The sequence below is a fragment of the Leopardus geoffroyi genome, chromosome B2, assembly GCF_018350155.1.
Source record: "Leopardus geoffroyi isolate Oge1 chromosome B2, O.geoffroyi_Oge1_pat1.0, whole genome shotgun sequence".
Classification (NCBI taxonomy): Eukaryota; Metazoa; Chordata; class Mammalia; order Carnivora; family Felidae; genus Leopardus; species Leopardus geoffroyi.
This window is the reverse complement of record NC_059332.1, coordinates 137,508,548-137,522,154: the sequence shown is the minus strand read 5'-3', so window position 1 is coordinate 137,522,154 and position 13,607 is coordinate 137,508,548. Positions and strand designations below refer to the sequence as shown.

Here is a 13,607-nt window from a genome sequence, read left to right as displayed (position 1 = left end):
TATATGTTATCTTTGACATTTTTTCTTGTGGTTGATTTTGAGTTTCATAGTGTTGTGGTCTGAAAATATGCACGGTATGATCTCGATCTTTTTGTACTTGTTGAGGGCTGATTTGTGTCCCAGTATGTGATCTATTCTGAAGAAAGTTCCATGTATACTGGAGAAGAATGTATATTCCACTGGTTTAGTATCAAAGATTCTGAATATATCTGTTAAGATCATCTGGTCCAGTGTGTCATTCAAAGCCATAGTTTCCTTGTTGATTTTCTGTTTAGATGATCTGTCCATTGTTGTAAGTGGGGTGTTGAAGTCCCCTACTATTATGGCATTATAATCAGTGAGTTTCTTTATGTTTGTGATTAATTGACTTATATGTTTGGATACTCTCATATTTGGAGCATAAATGTTTACAATTTTTAGGTCTTCTTGGTGGATAAACCCATTAATTATGATATAATGCCTTTCTTCATCTCTTGTTACAGTCTTTATTTTCAAGTCTAAATTGATATAAGTATGGTTAGTCTGGATTTCTTTTGTCGACCATTAGCATGATAGGTGGTTCCCCATCCCCTTACTTTCAATCCACAAGTGTCTTTAGGTCTAAAGTGGGTCTCTTGTAAACAGCATATAGATAAATCTTATTTTCTTATCCATTCTGTTACTCTATCTATGTCTTTTGATTGGAGGATTTAGTCCAATGACATTTAGAGTGAGTATTGAATGATATGAATGTATTGCCATTATGTTTCCTGTAGAGTTGGAATTTCTGGTGGTGTTCTATGGTCCTTTCTAGTCTTTGTTGCTTTTGGTCTTTTTTTTTTTTTTTGGTCTTTTCTCCCCTCAGAGTGTCTCCCTTAAAATATCTAGCAGGGCTGGTTTAGTGGTCATGAACTCCTTTAATTTTTGTTTGTTTGGGAAACTTTTTATCTCTCCTTTTGTTTTTGAATGACAGCATTGCTGGATAAAGAATTCTTGGCTGCATATTTTTTTTTTATTCACTACATTGAATATATCCTGCCACTCTTTTCTGGCCTGCCAAGTTTCTGTGGATAGGTCTGCTGAGAACCTGATCTCTCTTCCCTTGTGGGTTAGGGACCTTTTTTCCCTTGCTGCCTTCATGATTCTCTCCTTGCCTGAGTATTTTGTGAATTTGACTATGATATGCCTTGTTCATGGTCGGTTTTTGTTGAATCTAAGGGGAATTTTCTGTGCTTCCTGGATTTTGATGTCTGTGTCTTTCTCCAGGTTAGGGAAGTTTCCCCCTATGATTTGCTCACATAAACCTTCTACCCCTTTTTCTGTCTCTTCATCTTTTGGGACCCCTATGATTCTGATATTTTTCCTTTTTAATGAGTAACTGAGTTCTCTAATTCTTAAATTGTGGTCTTTTGCTTCAATTTCCCTCCATTTTTCTGCTTCATTGTTCTCCATAAGTTTGTCCTGTATATTGTTGAGTGGCTGCTCTGCTTCATCCATCATTGCTGGAGTGGCAACCATTTGAGATTGCAGCTCATATATAGTAGTTTTTATTTCATCCTGACTAGTTTTAACATCCTTTTCTCTGCAGAAAGAGATTCTATTCTATTTTCAACCCCAGATAGTTTTCTTATTTTTGTGATTCTAAATTCTGGTTCAGACATGTTGCTTATATCTGTGTTGATTAAGTTTCTGGCTGTTATTTCTTCTTGTTCTTTATTTTAAGGTGAATTCCTTCATTTTTATCATTTTGAAGGAAGAAATTAATGAGTTAAGAAAATAAAATTAAAAAAATTAAAAACAACACAAAAAACCAAATAAAGGATGCTAGATCCTTGGTGTGTTTTGGTCTTGTTGAAAGGAGCTTGATATATTATAGGAAATTGGGAAAGATAAGGAAAGAAAAAAAAGGAGAAAAAAAGAAAAGAAAGAAAGAAGAAAATTCTTGAAAATTTGAAAAAAACGAATACAATAAGATAGAACAAAATGAAATGACGGAAGTAAAAGAGAATTTGAAAAATTTACAACAAAGTAAAGAAATAGTAGAAAAAATTAAGGAAAAATATTTTTAATAAAAATGGAAAATAAAAATAATTTTTTCTCTTTCTGTATTTAAGAATAAGAAAAGAGGGGTGCCTGGGTGGCTTGGTCGGTTAAGCGTCCGACTTCGGCTCAGGTCATGATCTCACAGTTTGTGAGTTCGAGCCCCACATCGGGCTCTGTGCTGACAGCTCAGAGCCTGGAGCCTGTTTCAGATTCTGTGTCTCCCTCTCTCTCTGCCCCTCCCCTGTTCATGCTCTGTCTCTCTCCATCTCAAAAATAAATAAACGTTAAAAAAAATTTTTTAAAAAGAATAAGAAAAGAAAAGAAAAAAATTGAATAGATGGACCAGTGAACAGACTGAAATACAATTAAAATTACATTGGTTTCCCCTAGAAGTCAAACTATGAAGCACTTTATAGTCCATAAACTAAGCAGGTGGAGAGACTTTTGTTCCTGAAGAGCGAAGTTGGCCCAGTTGGGCGGGGCTTAGTGTAATGGCTCCGTTCTCCACTGGATAGCGCTGCTTAGCTTACTGGGGTGGATTGTTGTGGCACATGTAGGCGTGTATGCCCATGCGTGGTAGGAGTGAAAATGGCTTCACCTGGCTAGCTAGTTTTTAGTATCAGAACTCTGTGCTCTCCCTTACTGGTGATCAAGCCCCCCTCCTTTGTCTCTGGCTTCTGTCCACTCCCCTCTTTTATACTCTCTGTGACCAAGGTGTCAGGCTGCCAGGCACACCTCCCTCCTGAGTTTTATCTCAGATGTGGCTGTGTTTCCCAACCCCTCACTTCTACGGGACTACAACTTTGACCTGTTCTGACCCTCTAGGGAGGGTCTCACTGAGCGATGGCTGTGTGCCCGCCCACCCCCTGGAACATTCGCAGAACTATGCTGCTGCCGATGTCCAGAGACTGAGTCTGGGTTTCAGCCTGCCCCAGAAAAAGTTCACATGATCACATACTGGCAGCGTTTTAGGGATTATGGAAAATACAACACACAACTAGTGCCAGGCTCCCCCCTTAACATCCTTGTTCCAACACCAGCGAATGTGGTTGTTCCCCAGGGTTCACTGGGACCTTTGCCTGTGGAGTGGCCACATATCCTCTACCAAATGTCCTCCCAGCAGGGGAACTGCATCTCCCTGTGTGGCCCACGGACCCCTTGTACCTCTCTCTCTGCTCCTGGAGATTCGCCCTTCCCACCAAAACACTGTCAGGTGTTGAGCTGTGGAGTTTCATACTCTGTGCTCCCCCTGTTTATAGAGTCTTAATGGAATTTAAATGTTTTCCTTTCTCCTTTTTCCCCTTTTTGTTCAGTCCCTTGTGTACTCTTTTTCTCTCCAGCTGCTTTCTGGGGGGAGGGGAATGCTTTCCCGTACTCTCCCCCGTCTTCATCCTCTCTTCGCAAGCAAAAACACCTCTCTGTCCTTGCGGCAGGTTCATCTCCCCTGGTTCTACCCCCCGCACTGTGTACCTGCTGAGATCTGTGGTTCACGTTGTGCAGATTGTTGTGTTACTCCTCTAATCAGTTTCCTAGGTGTGCAAGACGGTTTCGTGTTGATCTGTGGTGTAGGCTGGTTCACCTCCCCACGCCGTGTACCTGGCGAGTTCTGTGGTCCAGACTGTTGTGTTAATCCTCTAATCAGTTTTCTAGTTGTGCAAGATGGTTTCGTGTTGATCTCTGGTGTAGGCTGAATTATGTCGCTCTGCCCAATTTCATATATTGTATTATTGTTATTATTATTATTCTCAAATTGTTCCAGCTTTGGCCTTTAAGATTTCCTTCAGGCTGCTGCCATACTCTTTTGATATGGCTTCATCCTTTTTTAAGCATTTCCTTATTTTCTGAAACTATAGAGTTTCCATATTTACCTTATATTTTCCCTTCCCCAGTTCTGGAAGCAACCACTTCCCTAAGCAGCCTTTTTTCCTTTCATTAGTGAGTGGCATTTGCATGCTAGGTGTGCACTGAAACTTGCTACTGAAGTTTCATTGCCCTTAGGTTCTCTCAACAGGCAGATCTAGAAAATATCAATGTCTACTAACCCAGCTATACACATACATCTGTCTTTCTCTCTCTGTCTCTCTCTCTCTCTTTCTCCTGTGTGTGTGTGTAAACCATTAGTTTAAATGGATACTTCTGATTCCAGTCTAAAACCACAAGGTCAGTTACAGCCTTCGATGCTTATTTATTTCTGTTTTCTCTGAAAATAAGAAACCTGGTTTACATCTACAATGCATTCACCTGTTTTTCAGTCCTAGTACAGACATGAAATAGTTTAATAATTGCTCACCACACCCCTGTGAGAAACGGATTTATTAACTGGAGAACAGTGTGGTGTAGAGTTCTTTTTGTCTTTAGTATTACAGCATTCAGTCAAAGGACTGTTTTCAAAATTCACTTAGGTTACTTCTGTTCTTCTTCGTTCCCTTCAGTGTGATGATATTATGCATTTGTAATAAAGTTAGGTCATCAAATCATATTCGGTTTGAAGTAACACTCCCTCCTGCCCTGTGCACACATCCTAGTTGACTTTATTATTATTTTTTATCGGGGGAACTAGACATTACCATGATTCTAAGAGTAAAAGTTACACTTAGAGAAGGCACCCCCTCTTTATCTCTACTGTTACATTCTCATTCCTCTTCCTTCCATTCCCTATCTCCTCTTAGGTAACCAAGCTCTCTAGCTTCTGATTTATTCTGCCTACATTTCTTTTGCACCAATGGGCAGATGTATTTTCATACACCATCTTTTTTTTTTTTACGTGAAAGGTAACATCTTACAAAACACTCTTGCACTCTGGTTTTTCATGTAACACTATATCCTGGAAATCATTCAAACCAGTTCATGGAGATTTTCCTCACTCATCTTCACAGCTGCATCGTATTCCAATAGCTGGAGGTGCCAGAGTTTATTCAACTACTCTCTTATGAATGGGAATTTAGGTTGTTTCTAGTATTTTGCAACCAAAACGATGCAATTAATGACTATGCATAGTACTTTCCTATTATTGGAAGTGTATTTTCAAGTGTGATTGCTGGGTCAAAAAGTAAGTGTATATGTAGCTTTGTTAGGTATTGCCATATTTTCTTCCAAATGGGTTGCAAGAACCCTTTAGATTTAGCCTTTTCCTAACTTGTGGGAATTCAGGTGTCTGTGTTTGGAAATTCCAAAAACAGGTGTATAAGTAGGTATCCAGATACTCCTGGAAGATAGAATGATTCAACTATTTCCTTCTAAGTCTGTATGTACTAAATTAATTTATTTACTGCACAAATGCATATTTGAATACTTTCTGTATGAGAGAAATATTCTGAAAAATACAAAAGTACTCGATTCTATTCAGTGAATAATTTGTATTTTGGTCAGGTGGTAGTGAGATGAAACAGGATAAAGTCTAGTCAGTTGTGCAAACTCCCATGCTGAAGAGAGATTCTGGACATTAAGATGGTGGAGAAAAACAATATTAGCTTCTTTTTTGTTTGATGTTTATTTATTTTTGAGAGAGAGAGAGAGACAAAGCGCAAGTAGGGGAGGGGCAGAGAAAGAGAGGGAGACACAGAATCTGAAGCAGGCTCCAGGCTCTGAGCTGTCAGCACAGAGCCCGAAATGGGGGTCGAACCCATGAACCACAAGATCATGACCTGAGTAACTAGTCATGCTTAAGTGACTGATCCACCCAGGTGCCCTAACAATATTAGCTTCTTACAGAATATTACTCATTGTTTCTAGATCACTCTGATATCACTAATAATGGAGTGTTTCTCTTCCTTCAGCTTCGTCTATGACTTTTTTATAGAAAGCTGAAAAAGCCATGTTGAACAAGATATTTATAGTTTTCCGTGTTATTCAGTCTCCCATTTTACCTATATAACAATAGTGTCATGCTTTATTCTGAGGTATTCTTTATGACTATAAAAACAAAATTCCCCTTATTAATGCCTTGGAGAAAATTTAAGGACTATAAAGGCATTGTTTGCAAAGAGGACCAACGAGTCTTCTTTTCGCAGATCACTTGTTTTACACAAGACCATTTTCACAGAACAACCCTAAGTAATAAAAAATTGCCTGTGAGGAGGAATGGGTTTTTTTAAGGCTCTTTGATGCCCACTTTCTTACTATTTATTTATTTATTTATTTATTTATTTATTTATTTATTTATTTTTATAATTTAAGAACTTACATTTCAAATGTATTTTCAGGCATTTGTCTTTGACCTTTGGACTTACCTTGCCCTCTGTTTAGGTTTTTTTTTTTTTTCTTTAAATAATAGAATGTTAGTCTAGTCCTTCTTGATTTAAGGAATAATGAGGGCACTCCTCAAGTTTTCCTGGAGAAAACTCTACCATTGTGTTTATTTTCCATTTGTTTACAGGGCATTTGAAAAAAGCCTACATTAGTACCTGATAGGGACCAGGTAACTGTGACTCTAATGAATAGATCCAACACCATTTTCCCCAGATTCTTTCTCCAATGAGGCGTCAGGTGGGTCCTTCTGAACAGTACCACAAGGAGCCAACCACGGGCCATCTTTCCCAAAACTTCCCTGAGTGCAGACAAGCAACATGAATTCCAATTCCTATGAAGTTGGATAGGTGATGTAAAAGACGAAGCGAGTTAGAGGCTGCCTATGGAAACAGGAGAACCCAGCAGCGCTGTGCCCTGTCTGCAAGATGGAAGCCAACGTTCAGTTTGAACTGTAGTTGCGTCAGTGAAATCAAGCACGGTGATCCCAGATTTTCCAACTGAACAAGAAAAGTCAGTGATCTGGGTTTTTATTGAAGTTTAATTATTTATTTGTTATTTATTAAGTGATTCGGGTAGTTGACTACCTGCATCACTGATTAGAATGGCTCACCCCCCACCACACTGTAGAAGGCAACTAGCATAAAGTGTCAATGCATCTATTTGTTAGGTTTTCCAGTATATCAAGAAACACTAGTAATCTGGAGTTTCAACTGAAATTTTTTTTTGAAATTTATTCTTGAATAATTTGAATATTTTTTGGAAACATCCGTGGGCCTTGTCTCAGTATGCTATGGCTACCATTGCCCTACCAGAGAGTGGATGGCTTAAGTAACAGAAATTTATTTTTTCACAGTTTTGGGGGCTAGAAGCTTAAGATCAAGGTACCAGCAGAGTTGGTCTCTTCATTTCTTTCTTCTGACAGATAGACACTTACTCACTGTGTCCTCACATGGCTTTTTTCTCTCTGTGGGTGTGGAAAGAGCTCCAGTGTCTTCTGCTCTTCTTATAAGGACACCAGCCCTATTGGATTAGGGCCCACTCTTACTGCTTCATTTAACCTTAATTACCTCCTTAAGGCCCTGTCTCTAAATGCAGTCACATCGGGGTTTAGGGCCTCAACATGTGAATTTGGGGGGAACACAAATTCAGTCCACATGGGCCTCTGGCTTGCAAAATCAAACTTCTTGAGATTACATGGGCCAAGTGCCATTGTCTAGTATGGGATTCTCAAACACTGACGTACATCAGAATCAACAAAACCTAGAAGTTTTGTTAAAGCAGATTCTTTGGCAGCATTCTCGCAGCCTCTGGGCCAACAGGTTGAAGGTGAGGTCCATCATTGTGATTTCATTCTCTTTCTGGTTTCTAGGAATTCTTTAGTCTCTTCAGGTATCTCTCTATTGTCCATCCCACTCTCCTGTGCTATTAAGAATTTAATAGGTTAAGTTTAGTAGGATTTTGCAAGGGAAGGGAAGCGAAGGAAAACAAACAATCAAACAAACATGAACAAAAAACCCGTGCTCCACAAGCTCATTATGGAACATACAGTTTTTAAGAGATAAAATAATTATTGAAAACGTTTTTCTTTTATTGTTTTTTAACATTTATTTATTTTTGAGAGACAAAGAGAGACAGAGCACAAGTCGGGGAGATGGGTAGAGATAGAAGGAGGCACAGAATCTAAAGCAGGCTCCAGGCACTGAGCTGTCAGCACAGAGCCCGATGTGGGGCTTGACCCACGAACCATGAGATCATGACCTGTGAGCTGAGGTTGGCTGCTTAACGCACTGAGCCACCCAGGCACCCCTGAAAACCTTTTTTTCTTTAGAAGTTGAGTGAGTTATCTTTAGGTTCTATCGTAAGTAGAATATGTTAAGTTCATGGTACAAGAAAACCTTTTTTTCTTTAGAAGTTGAGTGAGTTATCTTTAGGTTCTATCATAAGTACAATATGTTAAGTTCATGGTACAATTGGAGCTGGATTGAGGTAAGAAATTCAACTTACCATTTTTAAAAAGAGTGGTATATAAAGAAAGAGAAATAATCTGCCCTTTATGGAATACATTAACCTTATGGTTATTAGTATGTATTATATATCTGTGCTCCGTGGATACTAAAATGGAGGTGGAGAAAATTCTAGAGTAGCTGTAGACAAGAGTAATCAAAATGATTATGGGCATTGCAATAGGGGTCTGTCACAAAATTTAAAAATGTGATGTACTTTATTTTCCACAAACACGTATTATATGTCTTATGCTGTGCTAGGTTTAAAAGAAGTAGACATATAAGTTTGCAATTTATGCACGTTCTCAATTTTTTTTCTGTCTTCAAACCTGACGAATGAATTTTACCCCCGAGACAAAATCCCTTAGGTATATTTCAAGTGGTTTACAGTGGTTTTCGTGCTAGCATCGTGCTAGTCCTCTGCTACATAACTAGTACATTTAAACTAATTAAAGTATTTTTGCATCTGATTATTTTTTTAAAGCAAACCATTTGCAAACTTCTGAACTTTATTATTAAATCTGGTCTAAGAATTATTGAGCTAGAAATCTAAGAAGTACTTTATTATTTTTTTTTTTCTAATTTGTTTAGGGATTCTGGAAAGGACAATGAGCAGTTGTTAATTGTGTTCTACCGAGATTGGCTGAGACAGACTTTACCATACAGTTCATTTTGCTGAGATTTAGGAAATAACATTTTTAATAGTTGGGAAAATATTGAAATAAATAATTGTGGACAACTGTAAACAGGTTAACATCTATCCTGAACGCTTTACGGGTACCAGTGCCGAAAAGTAAGGAACTGAACCCTAACAGTCTCTTCTACTTTATTATTTCTTGGCTTTCCTGTATCTTTAAAATATATTCCCAATCATGCTCTAAATTTGCTATCTACATTTTTATTCCCTTTGAGCAAATAACTCTGATTTTGAAAAATTCTGTATGTATGTATATCATCTTCTTCCTTTCTTTTTCATGTCAGTCCATGTACAGAGGATCACCGGTTAGTACAAATTTTAGAATTTTTAACTCCTGGCTTTTATAGGTGAAAGAGAACATAAATTTCATGCTATTTGGTAACAAATTTCAAAGTAAGTGCATTTTTTTTAAACTACTGATCACAGTTTCTTTTAAGTTCCAGTCAACTTCTGGATGTAAAAAATAACCCCCACCTTTTTTTTTTTTCCTGTCTGGTATTTTGTTGGTAATTCCTTGCATGATGTCATATGTTTTCAACTTTAAAGAAATTTTTGAAATTCACTCCATAGTCGTTTTTCTTGTGTGCACCTAATGAATGCTCCTGAGATTTCCACTGAAACCATGTGCTTGTCTGTTTTGATGGCTCACCCTACTTACTCCTGTGTACCACTACATAGGCATGACCAAATTGTACTGATGTCTAATAAAGTGCTACTTATTGCATAATTAGGTGGTCTATAATCTTCTGGTATGTTACAAGTAGAGTTTTTCTTTTTGAACAGATTAAACTAGTCAACATTAACTCCACCGATATAGCAGATGGCCGGCCATCAATAGTTCTCGGATTGATGTGGACCATTATTCTGTATTTCCAGGTATTGAACTATAGCTCCCTTTGTGGTTGATATAATGTCATGGATGGAGGTAGTGGTGGAAATTTTAATAATACTCTCCTTTTCCCTACCTTGGAGATTGATCCTTATGTTAGCAGAAATGTGACCTTCACATGTACCTTTTGTTGTTGTTAGCAGAAGAATTTCCTCTTCCCTGCAAAGGTGTCATATATGTCATATATGGAACTCCTCCAAAACACTGTGGCATAGGTACTCAGTCTGAAAAGTGAGCAGGGCACAATGGAGATGAAATATTGGTGTATTAAAGAGCTTAGGAACATTTCTGCTCTCTGGAAAGGACCAGTTTTATGCTCTTATTAGACAGTAAGGGGAGAAATTAACTCCCCATTCCATCTAGAATAAGTTTTTTAGCCATTGGGTTGGTTTTAAAACAAGTAGACTTGATTTTTTAGAGCAGTTTTAGGTTCACAGCCAAAGTGAGCAAAAACTACAGAGATTTCTCACCATATACCTTGTGTTCCACACATGAGTAGCTTCTCCCGTAACCAACATCCTCCACGGAGTGATATTTGTTACAATTAACGAACCTGTATTGACTCATCGTTATCCTTCAAAGTTCATTGTTTACATTATGGTTCAATGGGCGGTGTACATCTCTGAGTTTGGATAACCATTAGGTTTTGTTTTAGTCATGCATTCATGTATGTAACTAGCAGCCGTGACTGTGTATAGAGTAGTCTTAGATGCAGTGGGAAGTAGTGTGAAGAGTACCATGTCAATCATGCCCTGAAGAGCTTGCGTTGTCAATGATGTCAAGAGTGTGAGTTTAAGTCACTTTCAGTTGGAAGAGTAAAACATCCAAGGAAATAACAAGACAGTTCTTATATTTTTGGCCACTGTTAATTCACAAACAGATTGAGGAGCTGACCAGCAATCTGCCGCAGCTGCAGTCCCTGCCTGGCAGCACATCCTCTGTGGACAGCATGGTCAGCGCGGAGACCGCCAGCCCCCCGAGTAAGCGGAAGGTGGCCACGAAGATCCAAGGAAATGCTAAGAAGGCTTTATTAAAGTGGGTTCAGTACACAGTAGCCAAGTAAGTGCCACGAGCTTGTTTAAATTGGAAACCTTTGAATAATTTAAGTTACCGGTTTATTGCTGAGTGCACTTTCCAATATTGCAGAATTTGAAGAGACATTTGAGTGAAGGGTTTACTTCCGGTTGTTGCATTCTTTCCTTGAATTAAAATATCAACAGAAACCATCACTAATACTCTAGGAAAGTGCTGTCATCAAACGAATTCCTTCATTATTCATGTGATTGAGCCCAATTAATTGTTTTTTAACAACTACACTTTGATAATGTGAGGGCTAATCTATTTAGGTCATTGTTTGGACTGACTGTTTTTTTTTTTTTTATGTCTATTACTTTTGAGAGAGAGAGAGCATGAGAGCAAGTGGAGAGGGCAGAGAGAGAGAAAGAGTCCCAAGCAGACCCTGTGCTGTCAGCCCAGAGCCCGATATGGGGCTCAAACCATGAGATCATGCATGACCTGTCCGAAACCAAGACTCAGATGCTTAATCGACTGAGCCACCCAGTTGCCCCTAGATGTCCTGCTTTTATTAAATAATCTTTACGCAAATACAGTAGAGGTTTAAATGTGATCATTTCTTCATAAGACTGTTAGGTTCTATTTGATAATAATGTGAACTCAGGTCCACATTCTGAAGTAATTGTATTCGTTGTTGTTTTCCAAAACTTTCTAGCAATTTTATCTTTAAATTTTTTTCCGTGGGTCTCCTCTTTTATGTGGAATATAGATTCTTTTGTCAACTTCAGCTTATAGACTGTGGATTTGCTTCTGGGCATAATAAATTTATATGTGTACATTCATGTGATAATGCTGCACAGAATATTAGTACTTTCAAGGAGTATCTCTTCATAGCAATTTCAGTAGCATTTTCAATTGAGCAGACCAAAGTTTTGTGGTCTGATGTGGTCAGGGATAAGATTTCTTCACAAAGAGGTTCTGCTTTTGTATGATTTTCCTAAATGACATGTCAAATTAACTCTCTTTCTGTTTTGTTTTTTGTGTGCCTAATTCTAATCTGAATCTTATTCCCTACTTCTGAAAAATAGTTTTAAACAAGCACTTATCATTATAAAATATTGAAGCACTAAGCATAGGGAGTTCTATTTTTAAAGCGGTTGAAGAGCAAAAATAAAAATTAAATATAGAGAAGATGTAATTAGTGTTACTATTTTACACAGTTTGGTTTCACTTTTAAAGTGTGTTGGTGGTTGTCTAATTTGGGATATATTTTTATGATTCAACTTGTACTCAAAAATTTTTTTGAAAGCAAAGCTTTGTGGCTTTTTAGAATCTGTAGTAGAAATGGAATTTTAAAAACCTGCCCACAGTGCTGGTATATTGTTTGCATTTCATTTACAGTGGCAATTACTGATCTCTTCTGCAGCTAATTGGGCAGAGAGAAGACATGTGCTGGGTAGGAAGAGACAAGTGACCACATGCTAGGACACTTGTCATGATGCTATTGCAATAAAACTTTGTAATAATGTCAGTGTGATATTCTCTTGCCCATTGCTTCCCACAACATTAAACTAATCAAAAACAAATTGGTTTCTCTTAATATTATAGTTGTTTGAAGTAAACTGAAATTGAATGCTGTTGGAGTTTTTCTGCATTGGTTTTGTTCTACATATGGTGTTGGAGCTTCCAGAGATGTGCGGGGATCTAATAATAACTAAAAGTCATTCCTGCAACTTGTATATTTGTAACATCAGTGGAAGTGGTGTTTTCCTTATCTGTATAAATGTTCAGATTTATGGATCCCAGGGTTTCCCACCCATCAACGTTATCAGTGAGATCCATTTATTTTATAGCTGCATTAAGTGTAGAGATTTGGGGAGATGCTTGTCTAACATAAAAATTTTGTGATGAACCCATGATTCCATTATGCCTACCAAATTGTTGATAATTTTTCTAAAAGCTATTTTTTTACACTATCCTGATATGTATTTTTCAAGTAATTTTTTTTTTTTTACCAGATATGGGTAAAAGACTTTGGAATCTATACCCCTTTCAGTATATGACATGTTTTTAAAATGATAATCTGTGAGACTCTGTGGTCTGAATGTTTATCAGTCTTAGAAGAGTGTAGATGATAAGAAAGGGCAAAACATCCAGTAAACACCAGACATTGTCAAAACTGTATTCATTGTTTTCATATAAAATTTTAAACTATGTGAGAAACAAATAAAAAAACCCTTTTAGTAAGGCAACATAATCCATCCTTCTCTCTCTCTCTCTCGCGCTCTCTCTTTTTTTTTTTTTTTACCAATGTACTATCCTGTATACTCTCTCAGACATGAAAGCATTACATTATAGCATATCTGATATTTGCATACCTTATTTTGAGGGTCTAGGAAGAACAATGGTATTTTAAGATAGAACTTAGTGAGATAATGAAACAAATGAAGATAGGTACATCCAGACCCATTGAAAATGACTTGAGGTAAATACATATTAGAAGTCAGAAATGCCTATAAACTGGATATACTTCATCATTTCTTTAAGTGATGTGTCCAAGTCTAAGTTTGTATCACTTCTGTAAGTGACATACCTAAGTTTTCCTAGATTTTGTATTTGAGATTCTTAAATGAAAGGTTTGGACTCAAACTTAAAACTTTTTAGAAATATCACCTACTGTTTTGATGTAATACAACACATTATAGGTGTGCGTGTGGGGGGAAAGGTGTATGTG

General features: G+C 37.5%; 1 protein-coding gene across 21 annotated transcripts in view; it reads left to right on the top strand.

Annotated features, from left to right (window-relative positions):
* The window catches only part of SYNE1 (spectrin repeat containing nuclear envelope protein 1), a 482,603-nt gene that overhangs the window by 118,400 nt on the left and 350,596 nt on the right, over nucleotides 1-13,607 (top strand). For 19 of the 21 annotated variants that reach the window (XR_006717653.1, XM_045500062.1, XM_045500061.1 and 16 more), the window contains 3 exons: nucleotides 9,255-9,275; nucleotides 9,754-9,846; nucleotides 10,740-10,918. Coding sequence is in view for 20 of the 21 variants with exons in the window: in XM_045500062.1 (XP_045356018.1) it covers nucleotides 9,255-9,275; nucleotides 9,754-9,846; nucleotides 10,740-10,918 (293 nt within the window). In the remaining variant the exon portion in view is untranslated. The remainder of the gene's footprint in view (nucleotides 1-9,254; nucleotides 9,276-9,753; nucleotides 9,847-10,739; nucleotides 10,919-13,607) is intronic. The other 2 variants (XM_045500054.1, XM_045500049.1) reach the window with 1 other exon arrangement.